We start from the raw sequence: 16,151 nt of genomic DNA on the forward strand, positions 1-16,151 counted from the left end.
TTTTTCCCCCACCATTATTCTCCCAGTCACATTTAGTTTTCACTGTTTTATCTAGCTTCATCTGAATAGCTTCTTAAAAACATTTCACATGCATGAAAATGATGTAAGAAATAACAGGTCAAATGATATAGCTAAATTCTTGTCTGATGCTTGCCTTAATCATGCAAAATCCACACAAATCTTGTGCTCATCTAAACAGCAGGCTGTCAGTCAGCTGGAGACAGAGAACAGAAAACATTGATACAGGTGTTTTGTGTCTTTTAGTTTATTTTAGTGTATGTTTGACTTTTTTTCACAAAACAGATAAAAACAAACTCTTAATACTACTGGCATGTCTGTGATGAATAGTCTGGAAATGAAAATAAATCAAGCACTTGACAATATTGCAATGTAAATATGATAGCGTGATCTTTTCATGTCTTTTATAACTAGTTACTCAATACCAAAGCAAGTCTGAACAGTAAACTACTACAGAACGCAACAGTGTAATATTGGATGGATTCACTACAACTTACAGTAATATTTGGTTAAAGGATTCCATATGAGACTGATTCAGTACAATGACATTGAAAGCCTTCCCTTACATACCTACATCCAAGATAATTTAATACAATTACTGACAGGATAAAAAAAACTATTTATACATTTTTTGGTAATCAATTTATATTAAATGATATTAAAAAGACATCTGGCATAAAAATAACGGTATATGGATTTTCACCTTCCTCCTCTGGAGCAGATAGGCAGTGAAAACACAGAAAACCTTCGTATCAGGTTCCTCATCTTAAAGATAAATGATTCCTCTGATAAACCAGCACATGGGATAAAGGTGGACGTCTCTTCTGACTGGTTCAGGTCAGCAGGTTTTTAGCATTCACTGGCCCTTGCTGAAAAACATAAAGTATTCAAAGTAATATCATATTTAAAAATATATAATTGATTTTACATGTTCATGATATGAAATACTATGGTTTATCAATTGGGGTCTTTTTTTATGAATATAAATTCTCTATATAAAATCTTATCTTTATTATCACATTTATTTATTTTATTATCATATTTTATAATTTTGTTACTTTTGCATTATTATTATTACATTTAAATGTAAATTTATTTTGTAAATGATTTTATATTTTCATATCATATTTCATCACTATTGCATTAAATACAGGTCCTTCTCAAAAAATTAGCATATTGTGATAAAAGTTCATTATTTTCCATAATGTAATGATAAAATTTAACTTTCATATATTTTAGATTCATTGCACACCAACTGAAATATTTCAGGTCTTTTATTTGTTTTAATACTGATGATTTTGGCATACAGCTCATGAAAACCCAAAATTCCTATCTCAAAAAATTTGCATATCATGAAAAGGTTCTCTAAACGAGCTATAAACCTAATCATCTGAATCAACTGATTAACTCTAAACACCTGCAAAAGATTCCTGAGGCTTTTAAAAACTCCCAGCCTGGTTCATTACTCAAAACCGCAATCATGGGTAAGACTGCCGACCTGACTGCTGTCCAGAAGGCCATCATTGACACCCTCAAGCGAGAGGGTAAGACACAGAAAGAAATTTTCTGAACGAATAGGCTGTTCCCAGAGTGCTGTATCAAGGCACCTCAGTGGGAAGTCTGTGGGAAGGAAAAAGTGTGGCAAAAAACGCTGCACAACGAGAAGAGGTGACCGGACCCTGAGGAAGATTGTGGAGAAGGACCGATTCCAGACCTTGGGGGACCTGCGGAAGCAGTGGACTGAGTCTGGAGTAGAAACATCCAGAGCCACCGTGCACAGGTGTGTGCTTTTGAACCAGAAACAGCGGCAGAAGCGCCTGACCTGGGCTACAGAGAAGCAGCACTGGACTGTTGCTCAGTGGTCCAAAGTACTTTTTTCGGATGAAAGCAAATTTTGCATGTCATTTGGAAATCAAGGTGCCAGAGTCTGGAGGAAGACTGGGGAGAAGGAAATGCCAAAATGCCTGAAGTCCAGTGTCAAGTACCCACAGTCAGTGATGGTCTGGGGTGCCATGTCAGCTGCTGGTGTTGGTCCACTGTGTTTTTTATCAAGGGCAGGGTCAATGCAGCTAGCTATCAGGAGATTTTGGAGCACTTCATGCTTCCATCTGCTGAAAAGCTTTATGGAGATGAAGATTTCGTTTGTTCAGCACGACCTGGCACCTGCTCACAGTGCAAAATACCACTGGTAAATGGTTTACTGACCATGGTATTACTGTGCTCAATTGGCCTGCCAACTCTCCTGACCTGAACCCCATAGAGAATCTGTGGGATATTGTGAAGAGAAAGTTGAGAGACACAAGACCCAACACTCTGGATGAGCTTAAGGCCGCTATCGAAGCATCTTGGGCCTCCATAACACCTCAGCAGTGCCACAGGCTGATTGCCTCCATGCCACGCCGCATTGAAGCAGTCATTTCTGCAAAAGGATTCCCGACCAAGTATTGAGTGCATAACTGAACATAATTATTTGAAGAAAGTTGACTTTTTTTGTATTAAAAAACACTTTTTTTTATTGGTCGGATGAAATATGCACATTTTTTTGAGATAGGAATTTTGGGTTTTTTCATGAGCTGTATGCCAAAATCATCAGTATTAAAACAATAAAAGACCTGAAATATTTCAGTTGGTGTGCAATGAATCTAAAATATATGAAAGTTTATTTTTTATCATTACATTATGGAAAATAATGAACTTTTATCACAATATGCTAATTTTTTGAGAAGGACCTGTATATGATCCTTAAAGGTGAAAAAAAAAAAAACTGAATAAAAAATTATTATTACACTTAGTTCATTCACATTCTTTTATTTTTACCCTTCCTAATTCCTAATTTAGTTTTTCATGCCAAATCATCTGTGTGAAATCAGAAAGTTGCAGAACTACAAAATATATATTTTTGCAGTTTAATTAGGAAAAAAAAAACATTTTCAATGGAACATTTTGAGGTGTGAGAGTCACAGTATGTGTCCATTGTACAATGAACTCTTTAATCTCAAATGATCAAGGACAATGACACCCCTTTAAATAATTTAAACTTTAATTAGCAGAAGTTTTTAACTCTGTTCTAATTCTTTTATTCTATACTATAGACAACGAGATACTGAATATATAATTAAATATTTATATAGCACATCTTTGTATCCTGTTTTTCCAACTCCACCCTCAGGGACCACACAGTGTAAATACACCCAAGGGAGAAAGTATGACTCATCCTGGAAACAGACCCACTGTATCCCACTGCATCACGGAAGAACTGGCACAGCAATAATTAGCAGATGGATTTCACACAGGTTTATAGTGACATGTTTTATAAGGGAACTTGAGGGGAGAGTGCTGATTTGCACAGCCCTGGCTTAATGTTGCTAGTTTATTGGTTGTAAACTGCACAGTTAGATGATGGCAGTCATCATACCTGTGTCGCTGAGCATCGCTTGAGTGTTACTTCCTGTCCTCCTCCTGTCAAAAGAGAGCTATGCTGTCAGAGCTTCCTGTTCTTTTATGTACATAAAAGTAAAACAAAAAATGTAAAACTTAAAAATGTATTCTCTTTATACCTCTTGTCCTGATTGAATTTGCATCTGCAGTGGCCACCTGTAATAGCGGCAGAACACAGGATATTTTTAGGTCGGGAGAATTGATGCAATTCACTGCACTCTCCCAGCTATAATTAGGTGCCAAGACCTGTATTTATTCAAACATTACAAAGGGTGGTCTGAACTCTTAAAAAAAATAATAATAATAATAGAGAGGATAATGTTAAAATAACATGAAAATAAGCACACAAGCAAAAGTTATGGCTGTATATATCAGCACGTCTGATTATTGTCAGTTTAACAGTAAATAAATGAGGAAAATCCAGTGTGTACTTTCCACAGATTCAGGATCTGCTGTTGATGGTTCAAAATATGCATCCAAGCCTCCATTATTAATTAGTCAATTTAATAAACAAGTAGGCTAGTTAATACTGTGTAGCTCACATTTTAAACACAATAATGCCAGTTAAAATTATTACAAATAGTTAAATCGTCCTATAAAGCCAAAACAGAATAAATGCAAAAAAAAAAAAGGAAAAAAAAAGTGATGTTTGTTTCTTGATAATTTGGTGAAAATGGTTGAATGATTCAATGTGTTAATATTGAGTAACTTACATTTTAGACACTATATTGACAGTTAGGTTACAAAAAAAAAAAAAAAAAAAAAAAAAATTAAGGAGGCTTAGTTCTAAACAAATCGAAAATCGATGAAAGTGATTACTTTCTTAATGATTCTGTGAAATCGGTCGAATGATTCAGTGACCCCTTATGCAAAGAAAATATATTTCCTAATATATGAATGATCAATATATTAAATTAAAAAATATACAGAATAATATGTTGTGTATATATTACAATATATTGAATAATACATGAGGAATTGCCGCTTTCATTTAGTGAAAAATAAGTTACAGTATATTTATATATCACAATGTATGTAATTTTATATTCAGTAATACACTTTATAATATATAGGTGAACATGTGATAAGATATGGTATTGCATGTGTATAAATATATTTATATACACACATACAGTATATGGAAATATATATTTGTTGACCGGTAGTCGAAAATTTTATTGCATTATCCCCATTTTAATGTCTCTGTGCTGGCTACCAGTTAAATTTAGAATAGAGTTTAACATTTTAGTCTTTGTTTATAAATCTTTACATGGCTTAGCACCAGGTTACCTTTCTGTCATGGTACTCCACCCAACAAGGTCATTTAGGTCTGGGGATTATCTTGGATTACTCACTGTTTGCAGGTTTAATATAAAACATAGAGGGGACCGAGCTTTTGCGATAGTAGGCCCTAAACTATTGAACAGCTTACCAGTGTCAATTCGAATGTATCATCTCTCTTTATTTTTAAATCTTAGCTTAAATCTTATTTATTATCTATGGCATTTAAGAATGAATGAATTTTACTCTGTGTATTTTACTTTGCTGATTGTAATTTTCTATTTTATGCATTGTTTCTAATGTTCTGTGCAGCACTTTGGTCAACCTTTGGGTTGTTTAAATGTACTTTGTAAATAAATAAATAAACAAACAAACATACATACATTCACATTTGTATGGGAACATGTATGTGCAATATATACTCAATAAAGGATCAAACATGATAAATATTAGATGTATTTTTGTCTTCATTTTTAAATATATTTGTATGTATCAATATATTACCATACATTGTCAATGCATATATTGCTTGAAAAATACACTGAACAAAATTATAAAAGCTACACTTTTGTTTTTGCCCCCATTTTTAATGGGCTGAACTCAAAGGATCTAAGACTTTTTCTATGTACACAAAAGGCCTATTTCTCTAAAATATTGTTCACAAATCTGTCTAAATCTGTGTTAATGAGCACTTTTCCTTTGCCAAGATAATCCATCCACCTCACAGGTGTGGCATATCAAGATGCTGATTAGACAGCATGACTATTGCACAGGTGTGCCTTAGGCTGGCCACAATAAAAGGACACTCTAAAATGTAGAGTTTTATCACACAGCACAATGCCACAGATGTCGCAAGTTTTGAGGGAGCGGGCAATTGGCATGCTGATATTTAGATGATTTTATATATATATATATGTATATATATATATATATATATATATATATATATATATATATATATATATATACACATACAGTATACTGTATGTACCCTTTATATAACCTAGATATACAGTATGTTACTCATAACTGTAAATTCGGTTATTTGTAAAATTGAAAAACACACTCACTTAGGAGAATAGTGATGCCAATCAAACACAGAACTGCTGCCAAGATCAGACCTCCGACCCGAAGTCTGTGATAATCTAGTTTAAGACAGAGTGAATAACAATCAAAGAAAATTTGAAAGATGAACTTGAGATTGATTATAGATGGGTGGTTCAAACTAAAAGATGTGTGCAACTAACCAAAAGAGAAGGGGTCGTTCTCTGCTGCAAAATCCAAACCAGAAAAAAAGCATTAAAAATGCATGTAACATTGTGTAATAATATTTTATCACAAAGATGAAAACAGAAAAAGAAAGAAGAACAGAAAGAATTGAAACGTGAAATCTCTTACTTGTCTGCTGACCTTCTGCTAACACAAGGGACAAAACTACAAAAGTAATATAGTATATTAGCAACATAGTATAGTATATTAGTGTGCGTTCACAGTAGTTTCTTAAAGGGTTATTTATAGTTACTTGTTGTCCATAAACTTAATGCACCTACAATGCATTTAAAGTTCACTAAAGGTAAGTAAGATACATGACAACAAGCAATATTTTTTTTTGTACCAATCTGGTACAAAAATACTCACGTGTCGAGAAAACTAGTGCCAAAGCCTTCATCATGACAGTGTGGATTTAACCTGCAATACAAAAATAGGTTTGCCATGAAAGAATAATAGCATAGATACATCTGCTCTATATTAAATAAAAAATATTCCTATTTAATATGTTAAAGCACGTTGTAGGCCTTATTGTGCATGCATGATGCATAAATATTAGTCCATCATTAAATCTTAAAAATTTATTCAAAACGGTTAGCGAAAATGTATGGTTTTTTTTTCACCTTGAAATACCAGTTTTAAAACAATTCTGATGATGCAATGACTTCAAATGAGGTATAAGGCTTGTTCCCTTTTGAATGATCTTCCCCGTTGCATTCACACGCTTATAGGGAAATTCCTATTTACTCTGATACTGAAGCCTGATTTGTTCACGTTCGTGTAGCTGCACAAACCTATGGTGCTTCAATCCGCCAAAAGGAGAGGGCCCAACCTCTATACAAGTCGGCACTGAGCACCATTCATCAAAATTTTTCTTCTTCAGGGATGAAGATCATCTCCTCGCTGACTCTGCAAGCAAGAAGCCGAAGAAGGAAGAAGCTCAGCTCAGCCTGCTGCTCGCCACTGTAGAAGGAGCCCCAGGCAGCAGAAGAATCCAGAAGCCTTCCCCTGCGGCCATCTGGTACGTCTAAGAGCAAATTTCTGAGCAAATGACAAACCACAAGTGTGGCTCATGCAGGGAACTCCTGTACGATGCAGATGGGCACAGTGAGTGCGTTGTCTGTCTGGGCAGCGCCCATGCAAAGGCTGGGTTCACTGAGATGGCATGCACTCACTGCGAGAGCATGAGTCTTGCCCTTCTCCACTCATTAATGAAGGTGATCCGCGGCACATACTCAAAAGAGCATTTCTACTCTCCTCATTACCACGAATATCAGTTACCCACCCCTGTGCGGCGGACTACCATTCGAAAAACTATAATCACTTGCAATCTGCCTTCAGGCTTGGAAATCTATCCCAGATAGAATGAGGTTACTCACTTCATAAAACAAGGTTATTCACTTCAGTTTGCTCACAGGCCACCTTGCTTAGGAGGAATTATTCAGATTGTGGTGCAGGACAATGATGCTCACGTTCTCCTGTCTGAAGTACAAACACTGCTTGCAAAAGGAGCCATGGAAATGGTTTCTCTAGCGAACAGGAGTGTGAAGTTTTTACAGCCGTTATTTCTTCATTCCCAAGAAAGATGGTGGGTTCAGACCCATTTTTGGACACAGGCATCTGAACTATTCGCTTATGAGAGGGCTGTTCAACATGTTAACCTAGTATGCGCTAGGTAATGTCACGCTAGTATGTCCCAAGGACTGGTTTCTGTCAGTGGATCTGAAAGACAATTACTTTCACATCCAGATACCCCCTATCACAGATCGTTTCTGAGATGTCTATGGCCCCATGCACTTATACAAAGTGCATAGACACATCTCTGCATTTTGAACTACATCGACGACTGACTGGTTTTAGCCAGGTCAGTATGGAAATCTTTGCACACAGGTTACTGCTGCTCAGCCACATATAATCAATTTAGCCAAGAGCCCCTTGTCTCCCAGCCAGCTGAGATTCAAATTAGGGACTTCACATCCCCTCAGGGCTTTCCAGAGGATGCTTGGCCTCATGTAGGCAGCTTCCCCTGTGGTTCCTCTGGGCCTGCTCAACATGCGGCCCCTTCAGTACTGGATCAAAGCCCGTGTCCCGTCCCACACTTGGTGTCTGGGACATTTTTTTCTCAGGGTAACCCACTGCTGCATCTGAGACTTGGACCCTTGAAAAACCTCTCGCCTGTTTCAATCAGGTGTCCCATTGGGACTTATCTGCAGAAGGAAGGTGGTCACAACAGATGCCTCCAACTCAGGTTAGGGAGCTCTGCATGAGGGCTCCTGGTCAAATCTGGAGCAGTGCTTACACATCAACTGCCTCAAAATGATGGCAGTTCTTCTGGCTCTAAAAGCCTTCCTGCTGGCCTTAAGAGACAACACTATGGTGGTAACCTATATCAGGTCAGGTCATGCTCCCTTCACAGTTTGGCTTGACTCCTTCTTTTATTAGCACAGTTCAAATTCCTCTCACTGAGAGCAGTTCATGTGCCGGGCAGACTGAACCGGGGGCAGACATGCTGTCCAGGGACAATGTAGCTACAAGTGTCCCACGTGTTAACCTTTCTACAAGAGCTGCTGCATAAGGGGCACACCCCTTCCATGCTCAAAGTGTATGTGGCAGCCATTGTGGTGAATCATTCTCTCGTGGCTAGCCAGTCAGTCCACAGAAATGACTTAGTCGTTAAGTTTCTGATGGGAGCTCTGAGATTGAATCTGCCTCATCCTTATACTGTGTCGACTTGGGACTTATCTATAGTCCTCTTGACCCAATGGGCCGTCCCTTTGAGCCATTCCAGTCGGACAACTTGCAGCGCCTGTCGCTTAAGACTGCCCTCCATTTGGCTTTAGCATCATACAAGTGAGTAAGTGACCTGTGAGCACTGTCAGTCAGTGCTTCCTGTCTTGAGTTTGGGCCTAACAAATGTAGAGTAGTCCTTAAACCGAGAAACGGCTATGTGCCGAAAGTGCTCTCCACTCCGTTAAGTCATCACCCTTCTAGTGTTCAGAGCTGGACTCATCACCCCAATCCAGATGGTGAGCAGGGTCCCAATCCACTCTGCCTGGTTTGGGCTTTTAGAGTGTATGCTGAGCACTCTGGCCTGTTAAGACACCCAGAGCAGCTCTTTGTGTGCTTTGGAGGCTGCTCTAAAGGGCTGCCGGTTACGAAGCAGAGAATATCTCGCTGGATAGTGGATGTTATAGCCTTGGCTTACGCCTTAGTGGGCTTGCAGTGCCCTGTAGGTGTGAGGGCCCAAGCCACCAGAGGAATGGCCTCCTCCTGGACTTTGTCCACCAGGATTTCTATTGGTGATATTTGTGCGGCCATTGGCTGGTTGTCACCATCTACCTTCACCAGGTTTTATAACTTGGAAGTCCCTGCCCTGCAGGCACGGATTTTGGCCACTTAATTTTTCCTAATCCCCTTTGTAAGTGGAGAGGTTTTTGTTATGTAGTCCTCAGCCTAAAAGTCCCCCATATAATTATTAACTCAACCATACAGGCCATTCCAAAAAGAACACCCCCGTTACTTACATAACCACAGCACAGTGCTATTGGAGGCTTTCCCCATAAGCATGGGGAACATAACGGGAGACACCATTTGAAAGGGAATGCTCTGGTTACTAACTGGTAACTTAACCTCAGTTCCCTGAGATAAGGGAATGAGTGTTGCATAGGCTGTTGTGCTATAAGGCTGCATGCAAATCGATGACTGGCGAAAATTCTGGCGAAATGGTGCTCAGAGCCAACTTATATAGAGGTCAGCTCCTCCCCTTTTGGCAGGTTGAAGTGTCCTTGGTTCATGCAGCTACACGAATGTGAACAAATCAGGCTTCAGTATCAGAGTAAACAGGAGTTTCCTTTATCTCAGGGAACCGAGGTTACGTTAGTAACCAAAGCATTTCTGGCACCATGTAAGTTTGGTTAGCTGGTAAGAAAGTCCGCAAAAAACGCCAGATTGCTTTATAGCAGCAATAAATGCACATGTAAAGCAGTATATTTACGGCAGTGAATTCCCCTCACTTAACTTTAGGGGGCTCCAAAGTCACAAAACTACATACAGTTGCTTTAATCAAAATGTAATAACTTGTTCCAACTCTCAAATGACTTTCATTTTTGCTGATGTCATCAAGCCCTCTTATTTTTTTTTTTAATTCCTCCACTCCAGCCACTGGAATTTATGATCCATTAATTTTCAAAAGCCCCTCCCAGCATTTTTCTCACTGAATATCCTTTTTTCTCTCTGACATAAGTCAGATTGACTAATGTTAAATGGATTGTAAATGTGATCTTAAGATTTTTACATTTAAACAAGGAAAATAATACTGTTAGGATCGAAAAGAAGATCTATATCTGTTGCGTACATGAGAGCTAATTCCCATTACGTTTGCAATTCAATCCAATCCATTATTCTCTAAATATAACATGATTCCCTTTAATGCCTGAATTATTGTCCTCTGCCAGCTTCACATCAACAAAAATAGGGTAAATCAGATGATCACAATCCCTGCCAATGCATCTGATCTGATTAAACATACCGGAGGAACAATTATCAGCTCTGAGAAAACAAAGCAGACCTGGATCAAATTTCAGCAAAGGCCTGGAGCATCTCAGCAACAAAACATTCATACACTAAACAAAACAGCTGCCAGGAAACGCATCAAAACACTAAACCCTTTTATATAAAAAGATGACCTTTAAGCACATTCTCAGAATGCTGGAGGTTTACATGACCTGACAGATGTAGATGCTGACTTATGTCTACATCATAATTAAAAGTGCACTGTGGAAACATGCTGCAGCACCTTTTGAGCTTAGCTAGGATTTTTCATTTCGTCTCTGAGAGACCAGAGGGAATGCTGTGCCCATCCCTACCAGCACAAGATGATGTAACAATCTCCACCTTCAGCTTCCAACCATGGTGGCAGAGAAGGGGAAAAATAATGGGTTCACCAGAGACATGCTGAGACAAAATAAAGTCCAGTATTTCAGGCCTTTCAGCAGAGCTGCCTGGGTCAGCATGAGCAGTGAACAAGGCAGCAGTTAATCTAGAGCTTTTCAAAGAGGTTTAATAAATCCCTGTGTCTGTTTATACCCTATTATCTTGACTTGAATTATCTAATTCGCTTCTTCCTGTAAAATGCATGCCACATTCTTTTTTTGTGTCATGAACAACTTATTATGGATTGAATTCATTTATTATGTTATATAGTAATCCTTCTTCATTAGATTAATCATGGAAGCCTGACCAGTTTGTTTATGTAAATCAAGTCAAATTAGATTCTGCATGCAGAACATGAAATTTGCGAACAGGTGCTTCTGTGATGGCGCTTCCACATGTTTATTAAAGGAGTAGTGCACCAATTCTGTCATAATTTACTGATTCCCAAATATGGTTTCAAATGTTTATGCTGTTATTTTGTCTGTGTAACACAAATAAAGGATTTTTAAAGAATGAACTATGAACTGTCAGCTTTGTGGTGATGTTTAGTGTCTGCAGGCTATGTGGTTTCTGTATTAGATGGCGACATGTGACAGTCTTTTGTTTATCGTCACGAGTTATCCAATCATTTTCAACTGATCATTCAAAAACACTGAATAATTAATTTGATGCATGCTCGCTTCAATGTTTTCTAATTCGAGACAGACAGTTTTGGCCTTTAGTGTTTTTATTATAGTGAATGTTTCTGTAAGTTGCATAAATAAACCAGCATGTGATGACAAGTGACTGTAATTTGGATATTATTAGCGAGCCACTGAATCATTCTCAACCGAGTCATTCAAAAACAATGATTCATCCTGACCAGGTATGTAAAGCCAATAACTTTCCTAAAAACAAAGCTCAAACATACCCTTATCAATAACTTCAAACAAACTTTTCTGTAATAAAAAAAATACAAAATAACTAACAACATGTTTATTGAAATGTAAGAGCATTAAGTTTTTTTAAATTACATATTTCTCACAGTTTTGTTTGTCTGATACCAAATTGCTTATCTACTGTAAAGGTCCTTTTTGGTGTGATATATAAAAACTGATTACTGAAAGAAGAAAGTTTACTGAAAGAAAAACGTAGGCTAATTTGTAGGCTCATAACGTTTTGTAATGTCTGACTACCAGGCTACATCCAACAGGCTGAAATAAATGAAATAGCAGATTGAGATAGCTCTTTGTCCAGAACCAAGCAGTGCAAAGATAAATCTGCCAAGAATCTGGCAAGAGAAGCTGTCTTTGTATTTTACAATTGTTTCAGGGGAATCTTAGAAACTTAAAAAAAAAAAAAAAAAAATCATTATACTGTACAAAGAGCAGAGAGAAAAGGAGAGAGCATTTCATCGCAACATTAAATCCTCATTCAGGAAATGAGAAATGTAAACTAGAGAGCCTAGGAATATTACTAACTCTCAGTGTCTGTCTTGTTGTGCACTAGAATTATTATTCTTTTTTTACTCAATTGTCTTGTTTTCCAGTACACACATCTAAACCATTCATAAATCAAATTATTTACTTGAGAAGAAAAATATTAACTATTGTTTTCTGAAAAAAAATTAGGTGAGTTTATTCTTAAAACTGACCCTAAAAAAATTAAAATAAAAACTCGGGATAAGAAAAATAAACAAAATTCAAAGAGAAAACAATATTATTTTTCTTACCCCACTGGCATATTTCTTCTTTTTTTTCTAATTTTCTAACTGAATCTAATTTTGATACATAAAAAAAAAAAAAAAAAAAAAAAAAATCATAGTAAATTTGTCTTGATTTAAGCATTTTTAGACATTTATAATGGAAAACTAGACAAAAAAGCTAAAATTATTATTATTATTTTTATTTATTCTTTTATTTTTATTTTTTGAAGTGAGAAAGGGTGTTTTACTATTTTTAAGTTATCTTATGACTGTGTGCATTTGACTTGCTCCAGTAGGTAACCTAGCAACCACCCAGAACACCCTAGAGACCACCTAGCAACCTGCTAAATATCATACAGAACACCTTTGCAACCACATATCGACATCCTGGCAACCGTAGCATCACTGTGGTGAGTTGTATAAGGTGCAAAAACATCTCTGTCTGGATGATAGTTCACTAGCAAACCTAAATTACTGAACAGACACAGATCAGTTCTACACTTCTCTCCTAATTAAAGTTTTTATATTTAAGTCATGTCTACAACTGGTTTCTTGACAAGTGTCAACCTAAAGGCAGTTATTTATAGTACTGCACAAGTTTTGAGACTGTATAATGTAGTGAATCGCTGAATAACTTTAAAAAACTTTTGAATTGTCAAGTTAACTAGGATTAAAAACCTTTTCATCTGCCTCATAAATACTGGTGTAAGAAGCAAATTGTGCATTTGATTGGCTGGAGGTCTGATCAGTCTTCATTTTATGGACACACCTCCTTCTCTGCACTAATTTGATCAGTCTAGTAATTATTGCAAGCAACTGCTGATGTGAATGTTGAGCTTAAAGCCTGTTGTTCTGTGCCGAAGATATGAAAGAGTTGTATTAATGTAGCTGCGTATATAAAAAATATACACTACTGTGCAAAAAGTCTTAGGACATTAGTATTTTTACAAAAAAAAAAAAAAAAATAATAATAATTTAAGTCAGTTATTTCTATCTTTTGCGGTAGTGTGTCAGTAAGAACTGTGTCAATGTCAAGATACTTCAAGAATCCTACCTGCAAAGCTACCTGGAAAACTACAGTATGAGCAGGTGCACCAAGGGCAAAAGCTGTTTTAAACGCGAAGGTTGGTCACACCAAATTAAACTCTCTCTCTCTCTCCCTCTCTCTCTCTCTCTCTCTCTCTCTCTCTCCCCCTCTCTTTCTCTCTCTCTCTCTCTCCTGCTCTCTCTCTCTCTCTCTCTCTCTCTCTCTCTCTCTCTCTCTCTCTCTCTCTCTCTCTCTCTATATATATATATATATATACTGTATAGTGTCTGAGTGGTAGTAAGCGGTGTAGTGTAGTTAAGTCACATTTGTTCTCACCTACTTTTTTTCCAAACAGCCCAACTCCTTATAAGACAACTTGACACAGTCACAAGGCACACAGAGGATGCAAGCCATGTACACAGGAATCCTGACTGCAGCTATATTAGGAACAAAATTCCACCCCTGAGAACAGGCTGTGAACTTTGATGTATTGTATGATTATACACTCCAGCACAAACACGCTGACAGATGACCTTTAGTAACACAGGCCCTTTAAAATGGAGTAGTTGAGCAATGATTTTACGGATTCACCTATCTAGAAAACTCTTCAGTTAACTAGATTTCCACTGAAGTTTACTTTTAAGCTTTTTACCTCCCACCTGCTCAGAGTGACGCAGGAAGGAACAAGACATTCTGTTAAAATGAATCATCATTCCAAAAACCACGATCCCGCCCTTTCCAGTAGTTAAACTAGTGCTGTTCTGTGCTCCCTTCAGCTAACAAACATCTGTTTCAATGAGCAGATCATGCAATAAGCCTTAAATCTTATCCCATTACAAATACATTTTAGACCATTTTTAGTTAAAATATGGCTATGGCCATCTAAATGTAACCCTTTCACATTTCAGTTTTCCTCTTTTTGTCATGGAAAACTAGAGGACTCTGATTATAAAAGCTAAAAGGTTAACCAATCAAAACATGCTTTGAGACAGGCTGTCATGGTGCATCTCAAACTTTAAACACCATGTTAGATGTGTTTATTTCATTGAAGGACTGGATTTCATCCATGTTTTATACACAGCGAGCTCATGATTTAGCCTCCCAGATTTACTCCAAGAATGGGTTTTTGCAGCGATGCAATAGAAGAAACATATTATGGGTTTCTCAAAGAACCTTTCAGCGAACAGTTCCTAAAAGAAACATTTCCACTATAAAGAAGTTGTTGTGCAATTGAAATGCTCCATGGAATTTAAAGGTTCTTTGTGGAACCATATGCCAATAAAGAACCTTTATTTTTAAGAGTGTACTCACTAAACTTGGTCTGTTCAGCAAAGAATTCATTTGCCTGTGATCTTTAAAAGTTGCAGTGATCCAGGACGCAGCTGCTTTCCAGAGTAAAGCTGCATGACATTCCAGTTTCCAAATCAATGGAGGAAAACCTACTGATACAGTGAGGTCCAAAAAGCCTGAGATGCCACTGAAAAGCTGGATTTAATAAAATAAATGCAAATGCAAATAAAGGTAAAATGGATGGTCAGATGTCCTTGCTTTTATTGAAGTGCAAGATTCTCTTGCATCATACTGGAGAATATGATTATCATATTTTGCCCATGCAACTCCAATGCTGCTGTCATTAAAGCAAAAGTTGGAGGTGCCAAATACTATGAAATTCATATATATTTTTCAGTTAGACTTCTCATGTATATTTTTATGCTGACAGCATGTAATTAGCAGAATTAAATTAGCATTAAATTAGAAAATTGCAAAAAACTAGTGGTCTCAGATTTTCGGACACCAATGTGCTACTCAGATAATATCTGATAATCTATACTCTTTTTTTCCTCTTAGATTTTTATAATAGAATCTTAGAATTTTTATTGTTAGATACTTATAACAATTGTAATGTTAAACAGACTATCAGCTGGATACAAAGGATACAAAGATTAAACACCATGTAAAGTATGAACACAAAACACCTTATAAAAAGTTTTCTGAATGCTGAATTATCATATTTGAATATATGAACTTGACTATCCATCAGCCGTAACATATGTTTCACTATATAGACATTAAAATGGAATCAAAACTGATTACTCACCCTTTTCTAGGATAAAGAAAGTGAAATATTGACGTTTGAAATGTGGTTGGGAAAGAACTACCCGTAAAGATCTAAACTAGATAGACTGAAACCCACACCCACCATCCGCTCAACAGGTTGGCTCAGTCCTGAGTGGGTTGAGCTTTGAATGAATGATCTTTTCTCTGTGAGAGCAGCTCTGATAGTTTTTAGTTTGTCATGCACGCTTAGGCTGAATTTAATCTGCTGGTGAGTGAACATAATGATCTAACAGAAGTAGAGGAATAGAACTCTCTAAGATAAGAAGTCTGAAAAAATGAAGTTTATATAAAGGAGTTTTCAGTATTGATTTTTTTACAGGTGTTTTTTTTTTTTTTTTTTTTTTTTTTTTACTTTAATTTACACATTGTATTGTGTTTTGTTTT

General features: G+C 36.9%; 1 protein-coding gene across 3 annotated transcripts; it reads right to left on the reverse strand.

Moving 5' to 3' along the window:
* Positions 1 to 241: 241 nt before the first annotated feature.
* LOC109060980 (phospholemman-like) lies at positions 242 to 15,901 on the reverse strand. 3 transcript variants are annotated; one of them, XM_042773133.1, is made up of 9 exons: positions 15,748 to 15,888; positions 13,990 to 14,086; positions 6,376 to 6,426; positions 6,136 to 6,171; positions 5,985 to 6,008; positions 5,808 to 5,882; positions 3,576 to 3,612; positions 3,434 to 3,477; positions 242 to 887 (listed from the first exon to the last, which is right to left on the reverse strand). In XM_042773133.1, the coding sequence occupies exons 3-9, from the start codon at positions 6,407 to 6,409 to the stop codon at positions 868 to 870; spliced, it is 270 nt and encodes an 89-aa protein (XP_042629067.1). In that variant the 5' UTR covers positions 6,410 to 6,426; positions 13,990 to 14,086; positions 15,748 to 15,888; the 3' UTR covers positions 242 to 867. The 3 variants fall into 3 exon arrangements, with proteins under 3 accessions (XP_042629067.1, XP_042629065.1, XP_018933703.1); XM_042773131.1 differs by having other exon boundaries at positions 13,986 to 14,086; XM_019078158.2 differs by lacking the exon at positions 13,990 to 14,086 and having other exon boundaries at positions 15,748 to 15,901.
* Positions 15,902 to 16,151: the final 250 nt, after the last annotated feature.

Source organism: Cyprinus carpio, chromosome A16 (genome assembly GCF_018340385.1).
Source record: "Cyprinus carpio isolate SPL01 chromosome A16, ASM1834038v1, whole genome shotgun sequence".
Classification (NCBI taxonomy): domain Eukaryota; kingdom Metazoa; phylum Chordata; class Actinopteri; order Cypriniformes; family Cyprinidae; genus Cyprinus; species Cyprinus carpio.